Below are 25,293 nucleotides of genomic sequence, written 5' to 3'. Positions count from 1 at the left end.
GGTTTTATTTTGTTGATAGTGGGTAGTATCATTAAACAACAATCAAAGACAAACAATATAGTATCTTTAACTAATAAATGTAAGCACATTAGACTATCATTCGCTTTACACACTCATACCTGCCAACTCTCCCGGATTTTGCGGGAGATTTTATTTTCATATTTAAAGTGGTAGTAAATATATACTATTTTTTCTTTTATAAATTTAATTTTTAAGTGATTTTGATCACCACTATTCTTTCAAAAATTAATCGTTTATATTAATATGCGTTACTATCATGGTTGTCAACTTAATTTTTTTCAAATACAACGTATTTGTTTGCTTAAAATTGAAGTTTTAATTCCATTTTAATACCACTGGGAAAAATGATAATGGAAGGGATTAAAAGTTGGCAGGTCTGCACACTGTTAAAAATTAGGCTTCAGTTTAAAAATTAAAAACATTTTAAAAATTATCATTTGGATCTTTAGGAATATTGTATAGAATTTTTTTTTCTGAAAAAGCTTTTTGTCAATGCTTTTGCATATATGAAGGCTGTTTATTATTGACCCCCATTAATCTATGCATTTAGAATGCTTGTCAAAAATGAACTTTAAAAAAAGTATGCTCAATAGGTTTCGCAAATTGATATTACAGCAAAACAAAAGCAGGATAGTCAAATATGTGAATCTGTCAAATCACTAATGAGGAACACGATATGAAAAATTTCTCATAGCTAGTTAAGTTGTCTAATGAGACTCGAAAGTAATTCTAATAATCGACTTCTATTTTTTTTTCCCTCCCTGCAACAATCAAACAAGTCGATGCTTACTGAATTTCTCTGTAATGATTTGTTAATTTTAGAAGCATTTTTGTTTTCTTGCTTGAATGTAAATTTCAGCCTTTAACGTGCGTTTTTTTTTCTTCTTTATATTTGACTACAAAGATTGTAAAAACATGCATTAATAATTTTCCATTTACATGTTTTATTTTACGTTTTTAAAATAACTTTGAATACATACTGTTGTACATAAAAAATAGGTAAATAAAATAAACTGTATTAGAAAAAAGAGTACATTTTAGTTACTATAATAATCCAATTTACACACCAATTTTCACATTTTATAAAAAATATTTTTTTAAAATTTTATTTCTTAACACAGTTACTTCATTTATTAGGTCATTCATACATTCAAAAATTTAAGAAAAGTTATTATTCATATATAAATTGACTGCCTTGGATTATGCTTGAAAGGAAACTAAAATGTTTTATATAAAAATAGTTTTGTTTATTTTTTTTTAAAATCGATATTGAGATAGGCGTTTTTCATTTTAGAATTCTTCCGTTTTATCTTTTCTGTCTTTCTTTTTTTTATTATTGTTTTTATAAAAGACTGCTTTTCTCTTTACAAGTTCGTTTTTGGCATTATGTGATGCTAAAGATTTTCGATTATTTACCATCAGTGCTTATTTTTTTCTTAAGCGTATCCACTCCTAAATATTACTTAAAAAGCGATATTTTATTTTTTAAAAATAAATATTCAGTTCAAAGGAAACTCAAGTAGTAAATTTATGTTCTTTTATCAAATGTATATAGAATTTCGATATCGAAGGTTTTTTTTTTTTTGAAAATAGTTTAGGCGTGATGACAATTAATCAAAATCTAATTTCTCAAGCTATTCAATTGCTACTTTTCTCTTTTCTAAAACTCCAATAAAATAGTAGTTTTAAAAAAAATTTATCTTCTCATCATAGGTTAAAAAATGCAAACTTGTATTATAAATGATCGCTGAGGAGAAATGTTGAGTGGGATTATAATTACTTGATTAAAAACTTCACTCGCTTAAAAAATATACAAGTTGGAAATTACAGTCGACATGTTTCAAGCGCTCAAAAATAGGCGCCCATTTTCAAGCTTCCCATTTTCAATAGGCGTCCATTCAAGATTTGTCAGACGTTAGTGAGAAGAAACAAAATTGATTTGAAATGTCTTTTCATTCACGCCTGGCAAGTCTTGAAAATGGACACCTATTTTTGAGATCATGAAGCATGTCGATTGTTATTTCCAATTTGTATATTTTTGAAGCGAATGAAGAATTTAATCAAGCAATGTCTTACCGCTTCAGTTTCTTGGTATTATTTGTTTAATTTCATTAAACGAACACTAATAGCACTAATTATTATTAACCCATTAGGCGCGGATGATTCCATTTTCGAAACACGTCTTTTCTCCAAAAGAAAAAAAGAAGAGTAATATCTTAACACGTCTTATTTAATTTATTCTAAGCATTTATATTTAAAATTAAAATGTTTGCGCCCACCATAATACGTTATTGATATACATATTATATCCAGCAGATTTTGTTTTCTTAAGCAGAAGCTTCTTCTACCACATTTTCATTAAGGGTACTCGTCTATATAATATGCTGCATTAACGACAGGAAATGGATTAGCGAAAAAAAAGTTTATCAGTTCTTTTTCTCCTAAAGTTTTCTTTAAAACTTCTTATTTTACAAACCACAGCCACTTTATTGAAAAGTGTCGGCGTAGTAAAAGTAAGTAAAACTTGAAGGGTTTTAAACGTGAAATGTCAACACCTTCAACAATGTCATTTCATTAATTTAAGCCCTTTCTATGCCCGGACTTAAGTTAAATGAGATTTCAACTCTTAAAACTTTTAACTCTTTATTTTGGAGAGTTGCCATTTTACTCTCATCTGGTTGAAATACACTTTTCCTCCTTTCTTTTAAAAGTACTTTCCTCTGTTCCAAACCAATTTGATATACGGTGTGCTCTTTTTTTTCCTTCCCCATTTTCTTTCTGAACAAAATCACCAAACTAGTTTCAACTAAGAAAGGAAACAACTGCTACTTGGAAGAATTTCATGAATAATAAGTTTTTTCAGTCGCTTGTGGCATGCGATTTCGATCGAAAAGAGATTTTTTTTTTCAAAAAGGAAAGAAAAAAAAAGAGAGAAGTGAATAAAAATATAACTATTCGAATCTTCCTGTTAAGAGAGGTGCTTGTTGATTTTTTTTTTTAAGCATACTATATCAATACTTCTTCTGTAGGTAAAAAAGTTTTTTATTTGCAAGGCAGTTTTCTTATTTTTTTAATACAGTGATGTTTAACTGATATTTTTATAGTGACATCTCAGAATATCCTGTGAAAAAATGCAGCCAAGGCTGCTAAAAGTTACGTCATATATGAGTAATGCCATGGCTACGTAATTAAATGCCAAATATTTATTCCTTTGTTTTGTTAATTTATTAATATGCAAAAAAAAAAGATTATGAAATAATGTAAGTTTATGTACTATATTAAAACAAGAGAAGCTATTGGTATGCTCTGAAAATACTTAGTTATATATTTAAAACTTCACAATAAGATTAATAAAATAAGAATTTATGATTGTTCGAGCTACTTAATGTAATCTTGGTAACATGGCTCATAATTTTTTTATAAGAATTTTATTCGCGCATTTTCACTCAAAAAAAAAAAAAAAAAAATTGGTAAATGCCTAATTTGAAAACAATTTATATGTGCTTCATAATAGACAATTAACTATAGTTTTATATCACTACCAGTATTAAAGGAATTAAGTAAGTGTTCAATTGTTCCCTCGTTAGACAGCTGCTTCAAATCGCGGTTCGATAATTTAAAGTTATAAACATTATATCGTTTTTGTTTTTGTTTTTGTTGTTGAATAAAGGAAAATTATGCATTGTTGGAATATAACTTTACAAAAAAGTTTGAAATCTAAACCATTCCGCAACATGACGCGTTTTGGTATATTAATACATTTTAGGGATAGAATAACGGGTTGGGAAGAGTAGTGGTAAATTATTTGTTCGAAAATCGTTTCAATATTTTGAAATTTTTTTTTCTGGTTTTTAAAATCCTTGTGTTGCTATCCTTACAAGTTAATCATTTTTTTCCTGACAGCAAGCAGTATTTTTTTTAAATGTTTACGAGCGCTTATAAGCGATAAACAAACCCTTATCATTTCGTGCAAGCTCTTATTCTATCCAATTTCCAAAAATTAATTACATAACATTTTTATTGAAGGAAATATTCAAATATTGTTTTGTTGGTATTTATGGTGCATATTTCTTCTTTCTGATTAGATTTATATAATGAATTTGTAGAATAATAGTTATCAATTACTTTTAGCATGCCAAGCCAATAATAAATATTATCCTATCCAACTTTTTAAAAATTAAAAACACACGATTTTCATTGAAGGAAGTATTCAAATATTGTTTTGTTGGTATTTATGGTGCATATTTCTGATTAGATTTATATAAGGAATTTGTAGAATAATAGTTATCAATTACTATTAGCATGCCAAGCCAATAATAAATATTATCCTATCCAACTTTTTAAAAATTAAAAACACGATTTTCATTGAAGGAACTATTCAAACATTGTTTTGGAGACAATTATGGTGCATATTTCATTATAAATCGATTTAAGTAAGGAAGTAAAGGGAATTTGGGGAATAATAGTCATTAGTTAACCGTACCCAACCGATTCTAAATAATTATTAGACAAAAGGAAAGTTAAACTTACATATATCCCCTGTTCAGTCGGCAGGCTCTTGCCATATCAGTAGAAGGTGTGTGACTACCGTTGAGGTTGTTTGATGCACTACAATCATTTCCGGACCAACTACTTCCACAGCAAGGAAAATCCGAGGCGACATTTCTCAAATCCCTATGCAACATCAACAGCAGAGTGGGATTCACAAAGGCATGAACGAAGGCAACGTGCAGAGTAATTTCATAGGTTATGGCATAGCCGGGTCTACCGGGCTGGATTAAAGTTAGGGTGAATAGTGGGCCCCAAAATAGGACATATGCTGCTAAGATGATTGCAAAGCTCTTCACCCTTCGAATGCCTGCGGGGAATATAGCAATTCTAGTCCAAGGAAAATAATATAAATGATACATTTTTCTCTAAAGATTCTTTGGCTTACCTTCTTGTTCCAGGCGGTGAATGTAGCTTTGAATCTGCTGAGATTCGTTGCAAGATGCGTCATGGGGATCTGATCTGACGGATATCATGGTTGTCACTAAACCTGCTATCCTAACTGCTTCTAGATTTGACCTGCGAAAATTTTATTGCGCTTTAAAATAATACATTAAGTGCAAATCGTTGTTATTTATATTACATTACTAAACATAATTGTCGTTTTTCGTCGTACGAAATTCTTGCGCGTTCTGTAGTAAAACGAAAGTAATTTATTTTAAGGTTTTTGTTTTTTATCTTAGGTCCCTTATAATCCTCTTTATTATTTCAAAATAGGATTATAGGTTACTACTTGAGTTATCCATTTGTAACAATTAAAGTATTTCTTTAAAAAATACTTAAATAGTAAATTATGATCTCTTTTACTAAACTTATGCCAAAATCATCATTATTAGCGAATTAAGACTGTAGTGAATTCTTATTAGCCTTCATTTTTCTTTTGAGACATTGCTTGCACTACCGACTTATATTTTCTGACAGCAAAATGCAATTACAGAAAATGCAAATGAATATCTAGATATTTACTCAAGGAATAAAGTAACCAGCGGTTGAGTCTCCGATTATGTACATGAATTATAATAAAGATAGATTTACGACTAGCAATAAATACTGCTTTTAAAATCAATTGCTTCATATTTCTGGTGTAGCTTTTCAAGGAAACTAATTATTTTGTTCAATATACCAATCATTAAATTTGAATACTAGTTATATTATGCTATTCGGGGATCATAATACGCAACATAAAAGAACTTTTGTGGACTAAGTATCTCGAGAATACAAGTAGCTTCGCAAGAGGGTTCGAAAACAATGTTTTCGGTGGACAGTGAACAAATACTGTTGGCATGGTGTGGAAGTGCAGAGTTGACAAAAGTTAACTGTAATCAAAATTAATCCTTTACAATTTTAAGTAAAGCCCCATTGACTTGACAGATTAGCGTGGTGAGTTGCAATTATATCTTAATTCATTACTTAATATTAAAAGAAGTACTTACATTAAAAATTCTCGTCACTAAGAAAATGCGTTTTTGTTTCATAGTAAAATTACCGCTCAATATATATATTTATTCAGTTTATTGCTAAATTTGTTTTAATATTGTAATCGTTAATGCATATTTTTGTTTTATTTAATTTCTCTATGAAGGCTACTATATATAATCATTTGCCTTGAGCAGAGTTGTTATGGGACAACGGAGAAAATTATATTCGACAATTATTGTTTGAGTAAAGGGAAGGTGTAAAAAAAGTAATTTTTTCGTAGTTAAAGTTACCTTGTCAAATCCCTGTATAGCTTTCTGAGGTGAACTCCAGTAAGTGCCGCGCACATCACGTTTACTGTGACCCAGAGGACATTGAGCACGTAGTGCCTAACGGGGCCGTAGACCATAGGGCAGGCATCAACGTGCCCTGCTGTATCTCTGGAGCTGGTCAAGGCCCCGCTGAGCAAGGTGGGTCCTAAATTAATAGTGAAGCTGGCGAACCAGATTATGAAAAGACCAAAAACTATGCACTGCGGCGAATCCAAGGATACAGTGGACGATCCAGTTAGGTCTTGGTTCGGATGTATCGGATTTTGATGGTGGTAGTGATGGCGATGAGGGCTGGATTGCTGTGGTGGATGCTGAAATATTTCATTACATTCTTATGTTAAAACATAACGTTACATGTTCAATGAATTATGAGCTTTCAACATTGTTCTGTTGTTCTATACCTTTTGCTATTACAGTTTTTTTCTTTAAAAAAAAGCTTGCTTCATTGCACAAAAAAAAGAAGAAAAAAAAAGACGCAATTACTAAGAGTTTACTAGACAAAAGAAACCATTAAATAAATTGGTTACTAAACATTAACGTGTAAAAATTTTCGCATTTAGAATGATAGATGATTTATGGTGCCAGACAGGAGCCTTCTAGTGCAAAGGGTTAGTCTGGTTGATATAATGGTCATTAAATTGATACTAAGGGTAAGAGGAATTTTATTTTAACTTGCATTGTATATTCTACAAAAATGCATTTTCCTTTCCATTTTTTACATCAGTCAAACGTTTGAGTGTTTTTTTATCCTATATTTTTACATAGTGATAATGCAAATAAATAAATAAATAAAAATAAATAAATTAATGTATCAAAAAATTTATTTATAATTTGTTGATTACTGATTTATTTGTATATTTTAAATTAAATTTTGTCATGTGATAAATTTTACTGAATTCTTTTTCGTTAGATTTCATAATTAGTAATTAAAGATGAATTTAAGACTTCCAGCTTATTACATTAATCAACTCGCAATAATAAATAATTTTTAACATAAATTTGGTGTTTAATGGTGCCTTCATAATAGTAGCAAATAAGTTTATTACGTGTATAAGATTCATACGTTCGTAAATCTCTTAACATTTTAAACACTAACCTGAAAATCTTGATCGGGCAACAAGGAGGCGTCATTGATGACGGAAGTCAGCATGTTGACTGTCGAAACTGTCACCAGTAATAGGAATGCTGTTTCTATAATGTTGCACTTAGGCAACCGTTGACAAAATAATACTCCAACACCTAGGAGAAGTAGAAGACTTGCCCTACCACAATCAACGAGACCTTGATGGAAAAGTAGTCCTTGGGACCATCTTTAAAAAGATTAAAACAAGACAACATCACATCCATTTATATAATCTGCAACACACATTTAAAAGATTTCTTACTGTTTACCTTGTACTTACTTCTAGGCAAGAAAGTAAATACTATATTTGATTACACGCGTTTGTATCTGAAAGCTCTTGACATTGTAAGTACAAGTACCTAATTTACAATCAGATTCTGTGAAAATCCGAGAAATCTGCACCAAATACATTTGTGCTGCTAACTGTTTCTCAAAAAGTGAGGTATGTAAATAACGTAATATTGAATCTCGATGCAGCGACAAAAAGACTAAATATTAGGCTTGCATAATCTTCTAATTTGTAAATCACGTGAGTAAGACACGTGATGTACCGATTATTACCTTATTCGCTACTGTGTTTCGTGCTCTCAACGGTAGGGGGCTGTATTTACATAGATTATTTTTTTTTTCTTCCAGTAAAAGATTCATGTAGTATTTTTGTTGCTGTAAAAAAACAAAAAGACGACACAAAAATTAAATTCAGAACAACTGAAAATTCAGAACGTATACAAACAAACCTAGAACGTCAAAAAAAAAAAAAAAAGTCACATTAATGCTATGACGTCAGAAGAGGACAGCAAGACTTCCGGATGATGAAAATTGATAACTTTATGATACAATTAATTAGGACTTGTGTAGCAATATATACGGTTGGAAACGAAAATATTCAAATGGGTAATTCTCGCATTATCACTTTAATGAGATAAAAAAAAAAGTAACTGTTTTAGACAACTTTGCGTATTGTTTGACGTAAACAAGGATCAGATATAGTTCGTTCACCAGAAGTTGAGACTTGGCTCCACCTCCTGGGACGCAGAGTTCATTTCAGCGCGGGAGTTAGAAGAGAAACATCTCCGTTGTTGAAATTGAGACAACCCTTAATTTGCGCCAAACACAAAAAGTGAATTATTTTTCAGTCATTACTTTGCTTTATCATCTGCTATTATACCTTTTGTTACACTAGCTAATTAAATATAGTTTAAATTTAAAAACTGTTGTTCTCCCAGCGAAATGGCTCATAAAGGACAAACTATTCACTCAAAAGAAAGAAATATCGTAAGAAATGGTGCAAAATATAATCATATTTATGAAATATTTATTGTTAAAAAAATGCACATGAAGTTTGCGAAATAAATATTTTTGCCAAACGATCGCCAAATAGCAACATTGTTCAAGTTTGCTTACAACCTTCTCCCAAAAATAGCGAAATAGTATCGTCGCATACCACGTGATGAAGGCGGAGCCAAGTGCCAACTCCTGGTGAATGAGCTATACACGCGTATACCGATCGGTTGATATTTCATTTAGTACATTATTACGTTCGGTACATTTCGATTTTAAATGTCCTATGTACTTTTTTTTGTTATAAGCATCACGTCCAAAAAATGCTATACTTTTTTTTTAATTACTTTTTTTTAAAATTACTTATGGTTTTGTGCAGATATAACTAGACCTAACTGAAGATTAGTTTTGAATTGTTTATTTAAAATGCATTTCTTAAACTATTTTGTCATTTTTCCAAAACTGGCAAAGTTTGATCTTATCGTACTACAGGGAAGAAAAACTTTATTTAGCTTTTGTTATATATTTTCAGATTTTCTTTTCCATCTTTATTTGTTTTATAAAAATAAAATTGTGAACATTTCCTTTAGTTCTCTTCTCCCAGTTTGTACTAAACGTAAAAACCATCTTTTCTAAAGCATCGATCAATATTTCTTTATCTGCAGTATCACGTCTCCATATTCGAATAAATAATTTTTTTATTTATTGTTATATATTTTTATGGACGCGTATATATCCTGCTTCTGGTAGCATAAATGCTAATAATGAAGGGGAAAAAAAATGCAACCGCTTTTTTTTTATTTTTTTTATCGATTTAAGATATAAAGAAATCTTTAAAAGTAGAAATCCATCAAAAATGGTTATAAAATATTTCTCTTTATTAAGCGAATTTTCTTTATATAGCGGATTTCAAATAAAATGAAATGCTTAATTAAAAAAAATATGTATCAAATGTCCCTCTAGCTAGTTTAATTGTTATCGTTGTGAAGCTTTTTTATTATTAGTTTCGTAATACAATCAGTTCCCTATTGTTTCTTTGAAAGCTATGTGCATAATTCTTTTTTTACCTGCTTCGTTTTTATCTGTTCTCTCTCATGAGGATTCCTATAAATATTTTTCTTTGTTTCTTTCTCACTCTTTTTTTATTTTTTTATTACTGTGTTTGCAGCCTTTTTAGCTCTTTAAAACTTAACTATTATATAAAGGAAATTTTAGATACTCTATTTACTGAAAGCGTTATTTATTATTTTTTTTAACAAGAACATAATTTCAAAGTATAAATTTTTTTTTTGAAATTTCTTTTATTTTATGAGAAAATAGCGATGATTTCAAATAATGTGGTTGTTAATATTTTAATGATTTTTCCTTTCTTTTATTTGTATTCTTTTTGTGTGTGTGTGTGTGTTAAAAGTTACAATTGAAATAATTAAATATTTTTCAAGGAATATTCTGCTCAAAAATGATATTTCTCTTTTAATAAATACTTAGAAAAAATATTCTTCTCTTAAAATAGTACTAATTTAAATTGACATTTAAAATTTGGCTAGTTTTTGTTGACTTTACTCAGGCTTATTTTTTGTTGGAGAACAAAAAGATTAAGTTGCAAAGAAAAATGATCTAAGATATTAACGAGATAGGTTGGAGTGCAGAGATTATTCAGTGGATAAAGTTCTTGCGTCCAACTCGAGCAACAGAGGTTCGCTTTCCAGCTTTATTAAATTTATTCGTTTGCCGCGTTCTATTATTCTTTCAAAGGGATTCTATTTTTCTCTGGAATTGTTAATAAATTGGCTGTGAGGACAATTGCCGTTACGTTTACCCTCAGAGGGTTAATTTTCCCTTCATTCAGTGCAAATGCGGTTTAGTTTCACTCCAAGATTATCGTTGAATTTAGTACATGGTGCGTAGCGTTTTTAAAAAGTGCTTAAAGGTGCTTATTTTCGATTTTCGTTTTTTAAAAACCCTTAAAGGTGCTTTTTTTATCGGGTGTTTTTTAAAAAGTGTTTAATTTTCCCTTTTCGAAAATGAGATTTTTTTCCCCCTTATCATGTTAATTTTCGCATCATATTTGTATAAAAGCATGCTTTTCACATTGTTCTATTCAACGTTTTCACAATTCATTCTACCACAATCTATTTCGGCGTACAGTTAGTCTATAGCGCATGAAAGCACTAATCATTTTACATGTTTCATGAAATTTTGCAAGTCCGCATGTGGGTGTGAGCTGGGTTCGGTGCAATTTTTGCACTCTTATGTGCAACTCTGCTGCATTTTGCAAGATATTCTCTATTTCAGGCTTCATTTTCCACCCTCTGAAATCGAACCGAAAAATCTCTTGATCATTTTATGACGTTTAATATAATCAAGAAAAGAGTTCGCTGTCAGAAACTAGTTATTTTATTATGATCCTGTAAAGTCTTTGAAAATTATTTTGCATTTATAGTGCTTAAAAATATTTTTTGAGTGCTTAAAAAGTACTTAAAAGGTGCTTTTTTTTGTTGATAGATTAGGCTACGCACCCTGTAGTAGTTTCTTAGTTTCCCATCTTATAGATGACACTCAGCGTAACTGATGATAAAATAGAAATCGTTCTTTTTTCTTTTTTTTGAAATTTATTTTCATTTCAATGTTTTATAGAAATTGAATCAGTGATGAGTAAAAATTTCCCCCCCCCCCTTTGCAATTGTCAAAGAACATAAATGTTTTTCGAAATAGGATAGTGCTTACCTTCTTAAAGGTCTTTTGAACACAATAAGCAGCATGAGGAACATGTTTGCGCCCATTCCTAGAGCAGCGATCGTGAAGAGAACAATGGCCTCTGTCATTTGTGCTGGATGGCACACAGAACCTAGGCTTTGGTTGCTTGAGCCTGTCCCATTTGTACCAAGGGCTTTGCCCACCAGCACATTGGCCGCTTTGCCTACACCCGGCGTCTGAAAAAAAAAACAACAACATATAAGTATAAGTTAAAATAAAAACATTCAAATTGAAAAAGATTACACTGAGGAGCAATTTTTTTGTTGCACTCATACAAGTGCTTGATCTTGCCTAGTTCTGACGTGGAAATTTCGAATGTGAAATTAGTTTTGTTCCTAAGGCTACTCTCTTTTTTTTTAAAAATTAAATTTTTACTTCATTTTTTGTCGAAATGTACTGGTTTTAAAACAATAGTTTATATGTAACAAAGGGACGCGATAAGTTCTTGGAGAGTTAGGGCACAGCATTAGGGCTAAAATTACATAGGAACTCGTGCCTGGAAATGTTGTCGTGCTCAGCTAGAGCAACACCTCCTAGGAGGTGTTGGCTAGAGGCGCTTTCCCCATAATGGTTCAGAATAGGTTCTTATTCTTATGGGTTCAGAAGCACATGAAGAAACAGTTCCGAATACATACCGAAATAAATACCGAATATCTGTCTAAAATAAAAACTTTGCAGTAGCGTACAGCGTAAACCAGCGTAGTGTGCACAATGTAAACCTTTGACAGTTTCAAATATTTTTGTTAATGCCTCAGTAGTTAAAGACAGGACTATCTTATAGAATTTAATTTGCGCTCAAATGCGTTTTCTGAGAAGGTACTAATGATAATATTTATTGAGAGAAAGAATACATAATTATGTTTGAAGGATAGAAAATGTGTTATTTCTATTTCGACTGGACAAAAGAAAATTTTCATTATTGAGAATGCATTATGAAATAATTTTTAAAATATATGCAAGGAAAAAAAAAATGAAATGGCTCTAGAAACATTATTAATGGATCTGAGGAAGTATGATATGCACTTTAAGTTACAAACCATACTGTAGTGATAACTACAAAATTATAAATGAATTTTTATTGAAGATAAAACATTAAGTCATTTAAGAAGAAATAGATGCTTTTAATATTTGCTCATTGCGTGGCCGAGAAAAAATTCATTTTTTTCTTCTTCCCTTTTTTTTCTTCATTTTTCTCTTCAGAGAAGTTTTTCTTAAAGTAAATTATAATTACTTTTTTTCGTAATCAAGGAAAGCAGTATAGGAAGATTAAATATTTTTCAATATCGCCCTCATTTCTTTACTGCACTTGAAAGTTTTATTACTTTTGAAGGAGGGAAATCTAAAAATAAACGTATTAAAATTTTCAGTTTATTGGTTTTCTTAAGAATGCGAACTGAATGAACTGGAGAAATTTATTTTTCATTTAAATATGGTTTTTATAAATAATACTTATTTTTAAACAATACTTATTTTTAAAGCTGAAATAATTATAATTCTCTTTTGTATTAACGAAACTAATTTTTCTTTTCATGTGCTCTTATGTGCTAAAAAAATTTCCTCCTTACCATATGTTTCTGTAAAATTGCTGTTTACCTGATGGTTAAAAGTCTTTTCATTTACTGTCGCAAATATTATATTTATATATTTATAATTCGTTAATAAATATTATATACATATTTATAATATTTATAATTCGTTTTATTTATATATTTAAAATTCGTTCATTTTAATATTTATATCGTTATAATTCGTTCATCTTTACTTTTTAACCCTTTGATGCAGAATTTTTTAACATACTTTGCATATTTTTTTTTCATTATTTGATATTAATTTGGATAAAAATAAGTGAAAAATATTATATTTATGATTATTAAATGAAGCACGAAACACCGGTGTCTTTTTCCGCTAAAGGCAAGTCTTTCAAATATGGCCCACTTCCAAAAAATAATTTTTCTAATTTGCACCTATTTGCAATTATTTTGACCTAAGAGAAATTGTTATTCGTCTTTAAAATTTCTTTAATTTACAAAATCAATTATTCATAAATTTTAGAATATGAATGAAAAAAAAAATCAAACTACTTTTTTTGGATTTTATATTTTAATACAAATATAATTCCGATAATCTAACAGATTTTTTCAGTAACTATTATACTGTTTTTATAATTGAAAAAATACTGATATTTTTGGTTACAATTTAATATTTTTTCTTACAATTACGGTGTCATATAATTAAGGTAACCAGTGTTACATCTGCACCATACTGTTAATAATCTTTAAAAAAAAAAATAAATAAATAAATTTAAAAAAAAAAAAAAAAAAAAAAAAAAATTTATATGACCTGAGATTTCTCAAGCTTACGTTTTTAGTTTTCATCTCAGTTCCCAAGAAATAAACAAAATTTTTTTCTTTAGAAATTATATTTTAGAATATATATAGATAAAATATCTACAGGTGCTCTGATCAACAACAAAATTTTAGTTTTGGGCGGAAGGCAACAGCGGTGTCTCAAAATTGTTATTTCAGAAAAATTAATTCTGAGAATTATGTTCCATCGTATATAATTTACTTTTCTCATTAGCAATTTTTTTTAAAAATAAATCTCTAATGAACGAAACTTTAATTATAGTTGTTTCATCCATGCGTTATTCCTTTTATCCTGCGCGTATTGATTATTGAAATGAGTTTAATGAATATTCAATCATGGCAAACATGTCTCATTTCCTCCAACTTTCCTCACTTGTTCGATAATTTTATACTCCAAACGAACGAATGAATTACTCCTACCAATGAATCCGTTACAAGTCCAATTTTCTTTAATTGATTCGGGGAGTCCGTACATGTTATATTGCGATAAATGATGATTTCAAAGCGAATTATCCTAAATTGTTTGTCAGGAATTTCAGAATTGCGCTCATTTAGGAAAATGAGTGTTAAAGGTTATTCACAAAGATAATTTTTCATCAGAATTGAATAGAAATGGTTTGTAGTCGACGTTTTGTAAAGTATGCGTCTTATCGTGATAATTCAACTCATAAAATGTATGGTATTCCTCTGTTCGTCCATTATTGTTGTAAATATGGTTATTCTGAAAATGGGTTTAAGGGATGAAAGGATTTAGGAAATCTGAAGCAGAAATTAAAATTCATTCATCTAATAGGAGAGGAAAACATATGGACATTTTCACTATTACTGTAACTGTGCCGAGCAAAATTGCTGAATGCTTCAAATTGAGAAAGTATTATTTTTTTTTAAGTATCAAATGAATGTTAGCGTTGGTATAACGATGTCAGAAAAACCTCAACCGTTTGACGCAGAATTTAAATTTTTTTGTTCATTTTTTATTTTATTATTTTATTTTAATTTCGGTCAAAACAAGTTAAAAATATTATATTAAGCATTTTAATAATTTTTGATTATGAAGCACAGTTTATTTCGGCGTCAAAGGCAAAATCATCCAAACATACGACTCATTTCCTTACAAAATTTTTTTGAAACTTGCTCTTATTTGCAGTAATTTTGGTCTAAGAGAAGCAGTTATTCATTCTTGAAATTTTTTTTAATTTGCGAAATCAATTCTATTTTGTGAGCATATACAAAATCAATTATTGGCAAATTTTTTAGTATAATTGAAATTTTTTTTTTCAAACTAAGTTTTTTTTCTCCTTATTATATTTTAGTACAAATATAATTCCAATAATTTAACAATTTTTTACAAAGTATTAGACTGTTTTTTATCATAAAAAATATTAAAATATATATTTACTTATAATTAGAGCGTCATAAATAAATATATATATTAAAGGGACATCGTTGTTTCAAATAAATAAAAAAGAAATGAAAAAAAGTGTTAAAATTCATTGTTGACTATAAAGTTATCTTCAATTATTAAATATTAAAATTTAATATTTTAGTTCGATTCCCCCCGCCCCCTATCTAAATTAATAAGACATTTAACTAAAGTACACTTAAGATAAATTTAGAAGTTAAACTATTAATTTAGGTATAGAATGTCCCATTCAATTATATATACTTATACACTTTAGCACAAAAGAAAATGTTATTGTAAAATTTAGTACTACATACTACATTAAAACATCTCTTAACAATACATTTTGTACAAGAAATAGTGTGCAGCATTTATTTCATCTTCAGTTTACTGGTCTGAGAATTTTTATGACTCAATTAATACGATATAACTCGTACGATATAACATATATCGTAAATTGTTTTAGAACCGTATCTTATTTATTTATTTTTAAGTAGCTGTTACGTGTAAAAGCCATTTTAAGAGGTATTTTGAGACAACGTGTTAGATCATTGTTATATTCTCTTTACAGCTTTTAGAGTTATTAACAATTTGAGTGAGTGAAGATAATTACTAAGCTATTCACATTATTTTAAATTAGTTAAATTGTTTAAACCCTCCAGATTTTTCTTTTTTAATGGTTTTGTAGTTCATACTTTCTAACTACAATTCCATTTCGAGGATAAGTTGCATAAATATTACGTACGTCTGACTTTTCTATTGTGACGTGCGTAATTGCGATATATTATCATCGTAACTTCCGAAACATTTCACGCTGTTAATTTTTTATTACCTTGAGCAAACGATAAGTTAAGAATTCAAACTTTTCATTTCTTCTTTTCTCATTTTTATTCACCCTATAACCGCAAGTAATATTCTCAAGTTGAATGGGTATCAACGCTCTTCCACAGATTTTTTCTTTCTCTCTCTCTCGCCTCTCTATTCTTTTCTTTCCCCCAGAGGCAATAGCAAAGGTAAGTATTTCTGTTGAATTTTTGATGCACACCATCTCCTTTCCCGAAAATATTGCCGCAAATATTTGGTTTCTTAAAGATTGAGAAACCTCATTTCGATGCTTTATGGATAAAAATGGCTTATACTGCACATTATCCCTCTGGCTTAACCAAAAGTAGATTCATATTTTTAGAGTATATATTTCTGTTGGTGCGATTCCAGGTTTTTCATTTGAGTTTCCTTGCTTTTAATGGTTACACATCTACAAGTACTAGTAAATAAAATATTCGATTGTGTGCTAGATTTTGGTTGAAAGTGAAAAATTAGATTGAAAGAAATGCTAGAAGAATTCAAGTCAACGACGTACGTAGTTTCTAACGATAACTGTAGAAATATTGCAGTTGTCATCATTTCACATCAAAATAAATGAATAAAAATAAAAATTGGTTTTATAGAGATTTACTTTTTGTTTGCCAATATTGAATGGTTATTTCCCAGATGCTTTTGTGGTAGAAAAGCAGAAAATTTTATTTCCAAACCAAATTTGTGTTAGGGTAAATTGAAGTTTCAATATTTTTTATCAGATTCATGGCCATTCATAACGATGTTTGTTTATTGCGAGATTTCTTAGTATCGGTGATTTTTTGGCCTCGATATTTATTTCAATGTTGTTACAACGGATGCAATGTTTGAAAATGTTTTTAATCACATGACTTTTGTATAGGTTGAGAAATTAGTTCAACCCTGTTTTATTGGTTAAAACGCTTTGCTTTTGTATGAGAATATTATTTTGAACAATAATTTAATTTTTTGATGTGACAATATTACTTAAGATTCAATAACATCAATAATGAATTTATGAATATCTATTGAGATTGTGTGCTGTTTTAGACTGATGTTGATTTGCCCGATTTAGTCAAAAGACCAGCAAAATATTTCGTCGTTTTATCGCTGTGAGGTTAGTCATTTTGTTGACTGGTAACGTTGATAATAAGGTCAGTAATTTGTAACGTTAGTAACGTAAGCTGACTGGTAAGGTTAATATATGTAAAAAATATTGGCTTAATTTTTATTTATGCAATAATTGTCACACTCAATAAATTTTTTCGACTATTATGTGTTTTATTATTCACAAACTCACTGCAAATAAAAAAAAATTGATTATTTTTGTTCATTCTAATTTTAATGCGAATATTAATTTGCTGTCGAAGCAATTTTTTATAATATAAACGAATCTTGCAGATTGTTGTGCAGCTGATATATGATGCGATTTTTTGTTGTTGTTGTTGAATATATTATTATTTTTAAACCAATGAATTCTTAACTTTGTATAAAAATATGGAAATAACAGCTTTTATCCCGTTATTGTACTTGCTGTGAAAATATTTTGAAACTTAAAAATCCATACTCTTTTTTATATAAAGTGGGGAAAAGGGGAATATCTTTTGAAAAGTCCTACTTTGCTCAGCAATTCTTCAACTCTGAAAAACTCTTTTAACCGAGAAAAATATGTTTACCTTAACCGTAATATGTAATGGGTGAAATATTTTTTTCTTTCTTTCTTTGGAAATAAAATATCTTGGATAAGCAGCAGAAGTTGGGGAGTGTTAGAATGTTTAAAATTTATCACGCCCGTGTTAAATGTCACAATTTTAAGTGAAGGCTTTAAGTTTTGAACTATGGGAAAGAGTATTTACTCTTAACTTTTCATCGCTACCGTCTTTTAAATGGCTGCGTGAAGAGAAACGAGGTATAGCGAATGTTTATATTTTTATTTACTTTTTTTTTTACGGTCGCGTTCTGCTTATTCACATTTTTGTGCATTCAGGATTTTATTTTTATTTCCTTTCATGACTAACATAAAAATGATCTTTATTCCTTACGCTTCTTTTTTTGTTTTTAAAGTGCTTCAAGAATAAAATGTTACTTTAGTTTTATATCTTCTTTATTTTTTCACGTCGCCGACCAATTGTTGCCTTCTTGAAATATTTTCCTTCTTTCATGCATTTCTAAGAGTATATTTCTAATGTGTGTCAGAAATGTCGATACTTTGTCTTGTGATTAAAGCTATGATATTATTGCCGTTTTTAGAAAGCTATTATAAATATTTTTTTCAAAATTTTTTTTATCTAGCGTGATACTAAAATGACACTAAATAAATACTAAAATGAATTATTAAAATATTTTTAAATTTTTTTTTTTAAACGAATTTTAAGGCTTTTCTATGTTTTTTTTGTTTTTAAATTTAATTGTACATTCTAAATTTAACGTATGTGGTACTGAAACAAGTTTAGTTAATTATGATTTTAAATATCTAATTTATTTATCGAATTAAATTTACTTATTTAATCATTGCTAACATAAAAGTACCAAATCTCCATGGAATTTTAAAATTTCCAAAAAATAATATTATAAACATCTAGTTTGTAATAAGTTAAAAGAGTATTAAATAATTAATCACAAGAAACTGAAGTTGTAAGATATTTCTTGATTAAAAACTTCAACCGTTTCAAAAATACACAAAATGGAAATAACAGTCAACAAGCGCTCAAAAATAGGTTCCCATTTTCAAGACTTGCTAGCGTGAATGAGAAGACATTTTAAATCAATTTTGTTTCTTCTCAATTACGTCAATCGAATCTTGCCTATTTTTGAGTGCTTAAAACATGTCCACTATTATTTACATTTTGTGTATTTTTGAAGCGAATAAAGTTTTTAATCAAGCTAAAAGAATGTTCACTAATATGTTTAAAATTGGAATGTTCATTATCAATGTTAAAAATTGTCGATGACTGCACAATTTATATTAAAAACAAATTTAACTGAAAATAATTCGAGTATCAGGGCTTATTATTAGAAACAGTAATGGAATAGATTTTCTTCCTGCACATTAGTCACCTTTTTTTAATGGCAAATATGTATTAAAATTAAATATTTTATCTACCTTTTCCTATAATGGTTATTATTTTTTATTTTTTACTATTTCTTTTAAAATTTAAATGGATGAATGAGCAGATGTTGTTTTTTTATCCGACTATGGAATTTGAAATTCTTCCAAATGTGTTCCTGCGTGTTTTAGCCCCTTGAGCTTTCTTGCGATTTTTCATTCTTTCTTTTTTGCTCAAAGAAACCATTGAAACATTTTTTATGCAGGTGGTATTTTCTCATCTCCCTACATATGTTGCTTATTTATGAACTTCTATCCATTTATTTGTTTATATATATATTTTTTTCCATTTTTCAAATTCCGTTATGTATTGAGTTCGAATTTCGTAAGTTATTTATATTTTATTTAACATACATAGCTATTTTCTTTACCATTTCCGATTTCACAAGTTGTTGTTAAACAATTAAGGTAGCAATTCTGAACAGAAAATGTTGAATGAATTTAGTTTGAATCAGTTAACAAATACCTTGAACAATTTTATTATTCGCTTTTTATGGCTGTTTCTCAATCTTCTTAAAATATGTTGTGAATTTTTCTCTACTTATTTCATGTTGTACCTCTTCTCGATTTTCTCTTCAACATGGTTATCAATCAGAAACCTGATAAGATAGGTAGGGTCGACCTGAACTGCGCAAAATTTTCTACCCCCTTCAATCAGTGACATCAATTATCGAACTCTCCTCCTTACCAAAATTCGTCACGGGAGGGAAAAGAAAGTAGGAAGTACATTTCAAAGGGACTAGTTTAAAAGGGTAGCTACAAAATTGGCTGTTTTTCGCCAAAAGATATTCTTTCTCAATATTCTCTCCTTCCTTTCTTTTTATCTTTTTTAATTCTTCCGATTCTTTACGAAAGTATGATATTGATAGAATCTTATTTTCATAATTTAGAATCAAAGTTTTTTTTTTTACAAGCACATATAATAAATAAATAAACTTTATATTGAGAAATGTTAAATAAATCTGTTTAAATGGAGCAGAATCGGACAGATTTATATTAAGATCCTTCTTTATGTCGGAATAGCTGATAAGTTTTGGTTTAATTAGAAGACATATTAAAGATGTGAACCTCTAAATATTATTTTTTAATTTTGAGGATTTCCCCAAAGTGGTTTGCGCCTATTTACTCTAAAATAAGTTTACGGTGAAAGTATTTTTAACAGTTTTTCATTGTAAAGCATACATTTTAGAATGTATAAAAATGTGTAATTTTTAATGGACAAATACTAAGATTGAAATTATTAAAATGGTATCTTTGCCACATACGATATCATCATCTTATTAAAATGTAAAAATATTTGTAAAAATTTTTTTATTAATTTTTATTTATTTATTTTATTTGCTTATTTGTTATTTTTTATAAGATTTCATCCTCGAATGAGTGAATTTTATTAATAAATGCAGAGAATTTTTGGTTTATAATAATTTGTTCTAAAAGCGAGATAAAACATATTAAAATAGTACTAAAATTGTTTAAAACGGTTCCTAATTTATCGTACTTGTCATGTTTGTGTGCCGTTTTGAAACTTAAATTATCATCTTCACTGTTATATAGAATATCTTTCGTTATGTTAGGAATATTGCATCTTAGTTCAGAATTTTTCGATTTTAAGATCAAAAGTTATTCAGAATAAAACGTTCTTTACATCTTTTTATTTAATAAATTTATTCCTGGGCTAAGATAATGGAATTTTTTAATGAAAAAAAAAATTAAAAGACATTAAAGAATAATAGCCATAATGCTGTTAACAAGTCAGTTCTACTCTTCCAAGGGCTAATAGAAAATACCTTAGAGGCGATTTAAAAATAGATTCTGTTTATGAAATTTGAAAATTATCATTATCCATACCTAACACAATCATTGACTAACATTGATCACTTACATTAAGTTTTGCTTTAATGGTTTCGTTGGATTACAATGATTCTTCGTAACTTTTATTAGCGAACATTGAATGGAATTGAGACATGTGAGTTTAACGAAATTTAATTCAAGGAAAGTTTTTGGTATTTATTTATAACGCTTTCTTTCCTTTATTTTAAATTCTTAAAAATCAAATGAAATGCTTAATATTGAAATGAAAATTTAAATTTTAAATATATATATATATATATATATATATATATAAAATTTAAATTGAGAAATATATAATTTAAAATCAATGTGTATACAAGTAAAATGTATTTTAAGACAATTAACTAGATTAATAAAGAAGAAAATAAAATTATTTTCAGCCAAAAATTTAAGCGATATTAAATAAAAATTATATTTAATGACAGTTAAGTATTTTTGATGAAAATTCTGATTCTGAAAACTAATGTGTAGTGCTTTGATAATTTTGAAAATGAATACAAAATAATATCCAAATAACATTTATTAAGGAAAAAAAAGAGAGATTAAAGAGATAACAAAAATAAATACAAACATGTAAAAACAAATAATATATACAAATACTAGTAAAAACGTAAAAACAAACATATTGTATTCGTGAGTATTTTGACAAAGTTGTTTTTTTAAATAACTATTCTTACTTTTTGGAGAAGCAAAAAACGAATAAATAATATTTTAAAAATATAAAAAAATACAAAATATATATAAGTTTTCAAGTTACAATTATAATATGAAATAGCAATGGCATTATAGAAATTAAATAATTTACTGATTTTAAAATGATTCACAGAATAGTATTAAAAAATTGTGAAAACTTTATCTTCTTCAAAAAATTAAAATAATTAATATTTATTAAAAAAATATCTATTTTGTTTTTAAGGCAAATGCTTCAATTTAAGTAGAATCAATAGAACCTTATTTTATTACTTTAATATATTTTAACTACTTTTGTTCAAATTTTTCTTCAAAATTTTTTTTAACTTTAATATATTTTAACTATTGTTGTTCAAATTTTTCTTTAAATCGTTTTTGTTTTATATGACACTACATTTAAAAAATCAAAATATCCTATTTTTCCGTTTTTAAACTCGACAATTCTTTCGTTAATAAACAGTTCTTTTTTTGATATTTTTCGAGGTCCACTAGCCTCGGCAGTGTTTATTCTAATATAGGTATGGGTATCACTTTGTATTAAATTAAGGTTTTTGACAAAAATAAAGATGTTAGGGTTTGTTGCTCCAAAAAATGAACTAAACCTGCTGTGAAAACTCTCACAAGAATTAGTTGTTCGCCACAGATCAGAAGAGTCAGCTGCCCACATGGAAGGAGGATACGGCGTGTTTTCATCTACGTCGATGTAGTTTTTTGCTAAATAATCAGCAAATTCCATCACTTCTGAAGTATGATTCCCAATTAATAAAAAAAATGCCACTTCGACATCTTCTGGGCTTAAATATGTAAGACCAAAACAATAGCGCAACCATCTTCCAGTCGGAGAATCTCGCTCTTTGTAGTGCCTACTAAGACCTAATTGTTGTATTTTTCTCCACCTGAAAAAGATCACTCTTGTAGTATTATAAATTTGAAATAAATAATAAACAAATAAAAAAGCGCAATGTTAAAAAATGCAAATACAAATTAAAGAGCATGCACTAAATTATTCTTAAGTAGATGTTTTAAACTTAATACTACATTGAAATAATAATAATTCATTTTAAAAGTTTTAATGTGTGCTAAATATGAAAGAGGGACAAGTGTTTATTACGATTTTTGCAATTTGTAGCTCATTAAAATTAAACAGTTCAACAAATCAGTATTTTTAAGACTTAAAATGCTACTTAGGGTTTGTTGTGCACTTCAATTTGTCATATATATCATAACGATATTTCATTTTCATTACTTATTTTATCGAGGAATGTAATTTTTCTACGATTTTTGGGATATTTGTATTATTTATATATTAAAAAAAAAAAAAGCACGAAATCTACCTCTGGTTTTTTTAACAAAGTCATAAGTAAACTGGGTGGTGAAAATCAGAGTAAAAGTTTATAACTATTTGTTTAATTAACTTCTTTATGCCATAGATTGCGTTGCTTTAGCTTCTGCACTTAGTATTTTCACTTAAAAATTACTGGAATATACTAATATAAATTATATATATCAGAATAAATGTGAAAATAAACTATTTAATATATTGGCCATACTCATATTTTTGCTATTAGGGTATTTTTGTTGAACACAGTCATCCTGACTTTTCTCGAATATTCAAAGTTTTAGTAAAAATGCAAAGTAAACAAAAGCTTATGCAAACTGTAAACAGAAGTTATGCAATGTATGATTGATATCGATACATGGTATTAATATGTTTGATTTGAAAATCATTTAAAATCAATGTAAATTAAACTAAAATCCAATTGATATGAAATAATGAAGCATTAGTGTTCTTCCTCCTTAGTTATAAGAAAAAATATATTTTTCCTAACTCAGAAGAAGTTCACAATTATGTTATTAATTAGTTTATTAATTGTTTTGCACATTAATTTACTGGGCATATTTTAAAGGTATTTTATAACCGTCGTTGAACAGCCGACCCAATTTTTGGGTTTACGACTATTAATGTTCAACTCCGTAGCCTTGAAATTTTGAAGCCAATCCAGAAGACAAGGGAACTCCTGGATCGAATATTGGGAGAGATTTGCCTTCGTGGAGGACGTTTTGATGGAGCTAACACGCATTTGCGTTACATAGAGAGGAAGACCACGAGAACCTTCCGCGGCTAGCCTGAAGGCAAGGGGACTCTAACCCCTGATCCGTCTACCACTGAGGATATTTCACGTCAGCGCGATGGTCAGTGCAAACCGGATGCGGAATTCGTATCCGCTGGGATTCGAACCCGGTTCGCCTTAATGGAAGGCAAACGCTCTATCCCCGGAGCCATCGCGGCTCATTTTAAGCGTATTGGACAAACTTTGAAATTAATGTATATAATGTAAACTAAATAAATAAATATACACTTACCATGCTTGAGCTAAATGAAAGCGACAGCCGATAATTTTAGTTCCAGGAAAGGTGTCTCTTATACTTTCTTGTATCCCTCTCTCAAAGTCAGAAACGATGGTTTTGGGAGAAAATCGTAACCCTCTTTTATCACACTCAGACACTAAGCACTTGAACGTGTGGGCATAACTGTCCTTTCGTTTGTCTTTTAGTAAGCAAAACACAAACGGTATGTAATTCTCTTTGTAATACCCGTGGACAGTAAACATTTGAATAAAAAATTTCGGAGCTGTATCAAAAGTTCCATTACTTCACATTGACACATGCATTGCAGATTTGAAAGGCAGGAAAACATAACTATGCCTGCATCTTTCACGTTTTTCAATAAAAATGTTTCTCCTTTAACTGTGCTAACGTTTATTTTCTCCAGGACATCTTGTGTTCCGAGTAAATCTTTTGGCATTTTTGGAAACACTGATAATCTGGAGTTAGTAATGTTATTTCTTATTAATTTTAAATCACATCTTGTTAGGACGTCAGCAGCACTTGGCAGTGTCTCCATGGCCGAAAAAATTAGCTTGGCAGGCTTTTCGTGAATTTTTTTACTTTCCATTTTAATCTGATTTGACAGAATCTTTCTCTGCAACACACGCTCAGTCAAAGGATCATGGTTATGATTAGTTCGTATTCTCGAAAAAGTTGCTCCATTTCCGAAAGCATATGACTTTGCGTTACAATTCTTATTTACGCATCGCCAAAGTTCTTCTCCCGAAGATTTATGAGCATAGGCGAACCTATAGCGATAATTCTGGTGCAGAATAAGTACTTTACCATTTTCGCTATATATTTTTTTCATATCAAACTGCTTTCGTAAAATCATGTTCAACAAAAATAACAATCAGCCACCAAAACCATATAAATGTTGTAAATGGCTCGTTTCCTAATTGGACCCCTTTACTGTGTCTTGGACAATGCTTGACCTTCAGAAAACATTGCCTGTAGCAGTAGGACTGGCAACTAAAGGTCAAGCAATGTCCTTTAAAAAAAGACACGGGATAATGAAGTGATAGTAAAGGCAGCAAAATTTAAAACACGCCACACAAAAAAAAAAAAAAAAAAAAACTTTATTTTGGATTTACGACTTTAATGTTTAACTCCGTAGTTTCGAAATTTTGATCGAAACCTAAAAGACAAGAGAACTCTTGGATCAAACATTGGGACAA

The 25,293-nt window shown here is 28.9% G+C and overlaps 3 protein-coding genes across 6 annotated transcripts in view; 1 reads left to right on the top strand and 2 right to left on the bottom strand.

Moving 5' to 3' along the window:
• The window catches only part of LOC107455693 (midasin), a 298,299-nt gene that overhangs the window by 107,571 nt on the left and 165,435 nt on the right, over positions 1 to 25,293 (top strand). The gene's annotated exons all lie outside the window — the stretch shown is intronic.
• LOC107455694 (uncharacterized) overlaps positions 1 to 25,293 on the bottom strand; it is a 76,877-nt gene that overhangs the window by 19,288 nt on the left and 32,296 nt on the right. For all 4 annotated transcript variants that reach the window (XR_011637622.2, XR_011637623.2, XM_016073337.5 and 1 more), the window contains 5 exons: positions 11,449 to 11,654; positions 7,414 to 7,627; positions 6,279 to 6,628; positions 4,958 to 5,088; positions 4,552 to 4,879 (listed from right to left, as the gene is read on the bottom strand). Coding sequence is in view for 2 of the 4 variants with exons in the window: in XM_016073337.5 (XP_015928823.1) it covers positions 4,552 to 4,879; positions 4,958 to 5,088; positions 6,279 to 6,628; positions 7,414 to 7,627; positions 11,449 to 11,654 (1,229 nt within the window). In the remaining 2 variants the exon portion in view is untranslated. The remainder of the gene's footprint in view (positions 1 to 4,551; positions 4,880 to 4,957; positions 5,089 to 6,278; positions 6,629 to 7,413; positions 7,628 to 11,448; positions 11,655 to 25,293) is intronic.
• On the bottom strand, positions 22,092 to 24,464 carry LOC147809439 (uncharacterized). The gene is made up of 2 exons (XM_087165052.1): positions 24,092 to 24,464; positions 22,092 to 22,623 (listed from the first exon to the last, which is right to left on the bottom strand). Exons 1-2 carry the CDS (start codon positions 24,337 to 24,339, stop codon positions 22,092 to 22,094), a joined length of 780 nt encoding a protein of 259 aa, XP_087021178.1. The 5' UTR covers positions 24,340 to 24,464.

Source organism: Parasteatoda tepidariorum, chromosome 5, assembly GCF_982258835.1.
Source record: "Parasteatoda tepidariorum strain Cologne lab strain chromosome 5, Ptep-v5.0, whole genome shotgun sequence".
Classification (NCBI taxonomy): domain Eukaryota; kingdom Metazoa; phylum Arthropoda; class Arachnida; order Araneae; family Theridiidae; genus Parasteatoda; species Parasteatoda tepidariorum.
This window is presented reverse-complemented; position numbering and strand designations above follow the sequence as displayed.

Excerpts from the sequence above, each read along its gene's own strand:
- LOC147809439 (XM_087165052.1), bottom strand. The coding sequence starts at position 24,339 with ATGTTTACTGTCCACGGGTATTACAAAGAGAATTACATACCGTTTGTG. Across the intron at positions 22,624-24,091 it reads TTTCATTTAGCTCAAGCATG|GTGGAGAAAAATACAACAAT; the intron begins GTAAGTGTATAT and ends GATCTTTTTCAG.